At 41.7% G+C, this 7565-nt stretch overlaps 1 protein-coding gene across 1 annotated transcript; it reads right to left on the minus strand.

Annotated features, from left to right (window-relative positions):
- Positions 1-2390: 2390 nt before the first annotated feature.
- LOC130507312 (uncharacterized) lies at positions 2391-3675 on the minus strand. The gene is made up of 3 exons (XM_057002022.1): positions 3199-3675; positions 2638-2706; positions 2391-2399 (listed from the first exon to the last, which is right to left on the minus strand). Exons 1-3 carry the CDS (start codon positions 3673-3675, stop codon positions 2391-2393), a joined length of 555 nt encoding a protein of 184 aa, XP_056858002.1.
- Positions 3676-7565: the final 3890 nt, after the last annotated feature.

A 7565-nucleotide genomic window follows, 5' to 3' on the forward strand; every position in this document is an offset into this window, starting at 1 on the left:
TTACTCACAACTCCTATGAGATTTATTCAACTTCCTGGTTATTCTCCACTGATTAGTGGTGCAGCCTGGGTATGGCTTATGCTCCTGGATCACTTGAAGGTAATAGAAGTGGGTGTTCTAGGAGGCTACTAGCACTCTGTTGAACTATGGTCGACACTCTACAGCTATGGTGTGGCTGCAAAGTTGGATAGCTACTCAAAGACACAGGATTACCCTGTATAGTCTAAGATGGATTCACAAGGAATTCCTTCCTTTAAGTGAGATCAATGTTCCTTTAGCTGAACAGAGAAAGCTTGAAGACTTGAAACAACTTGAGAAAATAATTCTTAGATTGAAAGTTGAATGAGTTTCAAAGCAAGCAGCCATGAACTCTTAAACAAATGTCGACAGAAAATCAAAGAAAGCCCTAGGCTTAAACCAGATGGTTTAATCCTAATCCTAATACTAATTAAAATCGAAATTGGTTTAATTTAAAATCCTAATCCTACCCAAACTTGGTTTATTGTTTCGGGTTTAAATTAAATGAAAGCCCAATAACCAGAAACATTACAATTTAATTAGATTGAACCAACAGGCTGGTTTGTCTTGGTTATCTCCCTTGCAAACACCTCCCACGATTTTGGCTAAGTGTAGGAGACTCTTCTCTTGTGCTCTCAGCCTTGATCTAGTCATTGGTCCAATCCACACACTAGCTGGTTCTCCTGGTGTATCTCTCTGGTTCTGGTTCTGGTCCTGGTTCTCCTCATCAGCAGCCTCCTCATCAGTGTCACTCAGCTCCTCCTCAAGGTCTCTGGTCATGGCTACACCATCCCCTCCTCCTTTAAAAGGATTTGACCTCAAATCTGATTCATCTGCAAAATAAGGATCCAAGTCAGAAACATTGAAAGTAGAACTGATTGTGTACTTCCTCTCAAGATCAATCTGGTAGGCATTGTTGTTGATTCTTTTCAGCACTTTGAAAGGTCCATCTTTCCTTGGTAGCAGCTTTGATTTCCTCTCAGCAGGAAACCTCTCCTTTCTCATGTGAATCCACACAAGATCACCCGGCTCAAGTACTAGCTCCTTGCGCCCCTTGTTCTTGTGCCTCTCATACATCTTGGTCCTCTCCTCAATGTTCTTCCTGACCTGTTCATGCAAAGACAAAACAAACTCGGCCTTCTGCTTGCCATCCAGGTTAGTTTGTTCTTTTAAAGGCAAAGCAAACAAATCAAGAGGAGACAGTGGGTTAAAACCATAAACAACTTGAAAAGGTGAAAGTTTAGTAGCTGAATGCACTGCCCTATTGTATGCAAACTCTACATGAGGCAAACAATCTTCCCAAGTCCTAATGTTACTCTTAATGATGGCACGCAAGAGAGTAGACAATGTCCTATTGACTGATTCAGTCTGACCATCAGTTTGGGGATGACAAGTAGTTGAAAACAATAGCTTAGTTCCCAACTTTCCCCACAGAGTCTTCCAGAAATAGCTAAGGAACTTAGTATCCCTATCAGAAACTATAGTCCTAGGCATACCATGCAGTCTAACAACTTCTCTAAAGAATAGATCAGCTACCAAAGATGCATCATCAGTTTTATGGCAAGGTATGAAGTGAGCCATCTTAGAGAACCTATCAACAACCACAAAGATACTATCTCTTCCTTTCCTGGTTCTAGGCAGTCCTAAGACAAAGTCCATAGATATATCAATCCAAGGTGCAATAGGGATAGGAAGAGGTGTATACAAACCTGTTGGCTGGACCTTAGACTTGGCCTGCTTGCACACAACACACCTTGAACACACACGCTCCACTTCTTTCTTCATGTTCGGCCAGTAGAAGTGATCTTGCAGTGTGGAGAGTGTTTTGGCGACTCCAAAGTGTCCCATCAGTCCTCCTGCATGAGCTTCCCTAACATACAATTCTCTCAAAGAACCATTAGGAACACACAGGCGGTTATCATAGAAAAGAAATCCTTTTACTTGATAGAACTTCCCACTAGCATGTTTATTAGACTCTCTAAACACATCTTTAAACTCAGGATCATCAGCATAGCAAGATTTGATATGTTCAAAGCCTAAAAGTTTAGTTTCCATGGAAGATAACAGAGTATACCTTCTGGAGAGTGCATCAGCCACTACATTCTCCTTACCTTTCTTGTAGTGGATGACATAAGGAAATGTCTCAATGAACTCCACCCACCTGGCATGCCTCTTGTTCAGCTTCTGTTGCCCCTGGAGATGTTTAAGAGACTCATGATCTGTATGGATCACAAACTCCTTAGGCCACAAGTAGTGTTGCCACACTTGTAGAGCCCTCACCAAGGCATACAGCTCCTTATCATAGGTAGGATAGTTCAAGGTGGCGCCTCCTAGCTTTTCACTGAAATAAGCTATGGGCTTCTTATCCTGCATCAACACAGCTCCAATTCCAATACCAGATGCATCACATTCAATTTCAAAAGTTTTAGAAAAATCAGGAAGTGCAAGTAAGGGAGCACTAGTTAATTTATCCTTTAGCATTTGAAATGCTTCTTCCTGGTCTGGTCCCCAAGTGAAACCTACACTCTTCTTGATTATTTCAGTTAGTGGTGCTGCAACTGTACTGAAATCTCTCACAAACCTCCTATAGAAGCCAGCAAGTCCATGAAAACTTCTGACCTCTCCAATAGACTTAGGGATCGGCCACTCCCTGATGGCTTTCACCTTCTCCTCATCAACCTGTATACCCTGTGAAGTCACAACAAAACCTAAAAAGACAAGGTTATCTGTGCCAAAGGAACACTTCTTGTAGTTAGCATACAGATTTTCTTTTCTAAGCACATCTAGAACTTGTTTCAAGTGGTTAACATGTTCTTCCATAGTCTTGCTGTAAATCAGGATATCATCAAAATACACAACTACAAATCGCCCTATCAAAGCTCTCAAGACATGATTCATTAACCTCATGAAAGTACTAGGTGCATTAGTCAACCCAAAAGGCATCACAAGCCATTCATACAATCCTAGCTTAGTTTTAAAGGCAGTTTTCCACTCATCTCCTTCTTTCATTCTAATCTGGTGGTAACCACTCTTTAAATCAATTTTAGAAAAGACACATGAACCATGTAACTCATCTAGCATATCATCTAAGCGAGGGATTGGATGTCTGTACTTAACTGTTATGTTGTTGATGGCTCTGCAATCCACACACATCCTCCAGCTTCCATCTTTCTTAGGCACCAGTAAAACAGGTACAGCACAAGGACTCATGCTCTCCCTGATATGGCCTTTCTCCAGCAGGTCATTGACTTGTTTCTGAAGCTCCTTAGTCTCCACAGGATTGGTCCTGTATGCTGGACGGTTTGGTAAGGTAGCCCCTGGCACAAAATCAATTTGGTGCTCTATGCCCCTAATAGGCGGCAGCCCCATGGGATTGTCTTCTGGAAACACATCCTCATACTCCTGCAAAAGACATTCAATCTCCTCTGGAATCTCAGGAGCAAGGTTAGTAGTAGAGCTCAACAATTCTTTATAAACTACTAGGATAAAATTTGATTGTTCAATCACAGCAGTTTTAATATCCTTAGCAGTAGCAAAGAGGTTGAGTTTACTTACCTGTTTGGTTTCTTCTAGTAGCAAGGTCTTACCAGCAGCCTTGGCGTCCTCCCTCCTCCTTTTGAGAAGCATTTGATCTTGGTGTACTTCTTGAGGTGTCATTGGCGCCAGTGTCACTTGTTTCTCCTTGTGAGCAAAAGTGTATCTGTTGGTGAAGCCATCATGTAATGCTCTCTTATCATACTGCCATGGACGACCAAGGAGGATGTGGCTAGCTTCAAGAGGTGCTACATCACAAGTGATCTCATCCTGATACTTTCCCACTGATAGTAAAACTTTCACTTGCTTGGTGATCTTTAATCCTCCTGTTGGAATGAAGAAGGAAGAAGCAGTAGCTGAGTGTGATCAAGGTGTACTTGTGCAAAGTTGGTGCAAAAGAAATGATGCCCAAAGTATGCACAAGGAAGATCATGGAAGTACAAAGTCCGGGTCAACCTTGAATCACTAAAAGAAGAATGTGCAAAGTTAGGATCAAGATCAAGAATGTGCAAAGATAGGGTTCTGATAATGTTGGTGCAAAGATAGGGAGTTCCTGTCGACCAGAAACAAAATCAGACTGCATTGGCGCCAAGCATCTTGTTTGAAGTTGAAATGAGATCACATGTGAACTTAAGCAAAGAGCTGTTGTGATATGTCACTCTCACTCATCCTGGACGTGCCATTCTCTCTCCCCAGCCTGCTCTCACTCTGATTTCCCTTAAATAATATTAGTTTAGTCAAGCTGTCCTTTAACAATTGTTTAATAGCTTGCAAGTTGTATCTTTGTCTTGTTGCTGCTGTAAAACCTAAGGCTCTCCTCTATAAATAAAGAGGCAGCCTCATTGTAATCACACACAAGAAATAAGAGACAAGCTTATACAATTTTGTGTATCTCCATCCCTTTACTAAGTGTTCTTCAAGTTAGTCACAATGTAGAGAGGTTGTGATACACGATTTAGAGTCTGCCTTAAATGGCAGACTATTGCTTGCCCATTCCACTTCTAAATCAGTTTAAACTCTTCTTTATGTTCTGTTCATCTCTAGCTTACTGATTCTAACTCCTTGTAGCTTAAGTACACAAACCATCAGTGTTGTGATACTCCACAAGGATAGATTCAAACTAGAGTCTTTAATTTATTCTTAGCATAGTTCTAGTTATTGTATTAATCTCACAACCACTTAATCTCTCTAGATTCAGATGGTGTGTAGATTATTTTGCTGAGGGGATTCAATCACAAGTTGATTGTCTCTTCCATTATTAAAGAGTGAGTTCATGTTCTTAGCTGTTCTCAGCATTTCCAACACCTCCCTCATCATTGATCCATTGCAACAGATATGGTTTAGGGTGTTTGATCACTTCAAGACCTAGTTTCTCCACTAGCTCATTACTTGCCACATTTGTACAGCTACCTCCATCAATGATTAAGCTGCACACCTTGTCTTGAATCAAACACCTTGTGTGGAACAAGTTTTCTCTTTGCTCATCCTCTTTGACCTTAGGCTGAACATTGAGAAGTCTCCTAGTAACCAGTAGTTCCCCTTGGACTGGATACTCCACGCCATCCTCATCAAGCTCCTGGTCGCCATCTTCATCCTCAGATATCACTTCCCCATTAGCTAAGATAGTCATCACCTTCTTGTTGGTACAATCACTAGCATAATGCCCAAAGCCATGGCACTTGAAACACTTGATGTTCCTGGTTCTGGTAGATGTATCCACGCCCTTTCCCTTATCCTCACGCTTGGTGCTAGCTGTAGAAGCTTCCTCCTTTGGCTTATCAGTTGATCTCTCATCTCTTGAGTAGGCTGGTTTTGAATTAGAACTGTATGGAGATCTAGTAGAGCTCTTTCTCTTGTTCTGCTGCTCAATCAAAATTGCCTTGTGCAACAACTCATCCATATCTTCATACTCTTGCAGCTCCAACCTATCCTGGATCTCTCTATTAAGTCCCCCTTGGAACCTAGCCATAGTAGCTTCCACACCCTCTTCTAAGTCAGCCTTCAACATGAGTGTCTCCATCTCCTGGTGATAGTCCTCTACACTCTTAGAACCTTGGGAAAGCCTCCTTAGTTTCTGGTGGAGGTCTCTTCCATAGTGATTAGGAACAAATCTCTTTCTCATTACAGTTTTCATCTCAAACCAGGAAGCTATCTGAGGCTCTCCATTGCGTCTCCTGGTAGTAGCAATCTGATCCCACCAGTTAATAGCATAACCAGAAAACTCAGTGGCTGCTAATCTAACCTTCCTCTCCTCAGTGAACTGCTGGCAGTTGAAAACTAGCTCAATCTTCTTCTCCCACTCCAGATAGGCATCAGGATCATTCTTACCATGGAATGGAGGAATTCTAAGCTTGAGATTGCCTAGGTTATCAGCTGGTCGCCTGCGGTTATGGTGCCTGTTGTGCTGACTAGCCTGAGACTCATCATCACTTTCATCAGCTTCATCATCCTCAGCTTGCTCACCATAGAGCCTATGACCTGCAACCTCAAACCGTGCTCCCCTTATAGGTCCAATGCGTGCTCTCCTAGCTCCAGCAACAGCTGCTGCTCTCTCCTGTCCTGCATTATCATCAACTAAAACATCATTAGCTTGTTGAGCTCTATTGAAGTTAACTTGCATTCTCCTGGTTATCTCAGCCATCATAGCCTCAAATTGGACTTGATTAAGATTGATCTGCTGGGCTGCCGGTTCTCCTCTATCCTCTCTGCCTTGTTCATCAGCCATTGTGACCTGAAAGACAAGTTAGAAAAGAAACAAAAGAGCACAATTATAAACTCTCTCTCACTCTGTTTCAGTTGCCAAGTCTCTGCTTTCCCACAAGTTCAGTTAAGATTCAAAGCTCTACACCTAAGATCTAGAACTAAAACCCCAATGAATCAGATAGAAAGTATTAAGAGATTTAGGCACCAGCTGACTTTACCACCCTGAGCTGGATTTCTCTTCAGCTAGCTGGATTTCTCTTCAGCTTTCTTATATTTTTTTTTTGATTTGGATCAAAGATCTCTTTTCTTTTTTTTTTTTTTGATTACCAGGGTTGGCTCAGCTGGCTTACAACAGATAGATAGATAAGAAAAGTGTTTGATGGTATGGAATGATCTGAGTAGACAAATCGCAAACCCTAACCTTCAAGTGGCTCTGATACCACTTGGTGCAGCCTGGGTATGGCTTATGCTCCTGGATCACTTGAAGGTAATAGAAGTGGGTGTTCTAGGAGGCTACTAGCACTCTGTTGAACTATGGTCGACACTCTACAGCTATGGTGTGGCTGCAAAGTTGGATAGCTACTCAAAGACACAGGATTACCCTGTATAGTCTAAGATGGATTCACAAGGAATTCCTTCCTTTAAGTGAGATCAATGTTCCTTTAGCTGAACAGAGAAAGCTTGAAGACTTGAAACAACTTGAGAAAATAATTCTTAGATTGAAAGTTGAATGAGTTTCAAAGCAAGCAGCCATGAACTCTTAAACAAATGTCGACAGAAAATCAAAGAAAGCCCTAGGCTTAAACCAGATGGTTTAATCCTAATCCTAATACTAATTAAAATCGAAATTGGTTTAATTTAAAATCCTAATCCTACCCAAACTTGGTTTATTGTTTCTGGTTTAAATTAAATGAAAGCCCAATAACCAGAAACATTACAATTTAATTAGATTGAACCAACAGGCTGGTTTGTCTTGGTTATCTCCCTTGCAAACACCTCCCACGATTTTGGCTAAGTGTAGGAGACTCTTCTCTTGTGCTCTCAGCCTTGATCTAGTCATTGGTCCAATCCACACACTAGCTGGTTCTCCTGGTGTATCTCTCTGGTTCTGGTTCTGGTCCTGGTTCTCCTCATCAGCAGCCTCCTCATCAGTGTCACTCAGCTCCTCCTCAAGGTCTCTGGTCATGGCTACACCATTAGTGGTTCCCAATCAAGCTTCTTATATATTGGTTCGTCCTGGTTTGATAAGAAGCATGAAGATATTGCCATATGTCCGAACAGGCTAATCTGGAATCATCTGGATAGAAGGT

This window comes from Raphanus sativus, unplaced genomic scaffold, assembly GCF_000801105.2.
Source record: "Raphanus sativus cultivar WK10039 unplaced genomic scaffold, ASM80110v3 Scaffold4314, whole genome shotgun sequence".
In the NCBI taxonomy this organism is placed as follows: domain Eukaryota; kingdom Viridiplantae; phylum Streptophyta; class Magnoliopsida; order Brassicales; family Brassicaceae; genus Raphanus; species Raphanus sativus.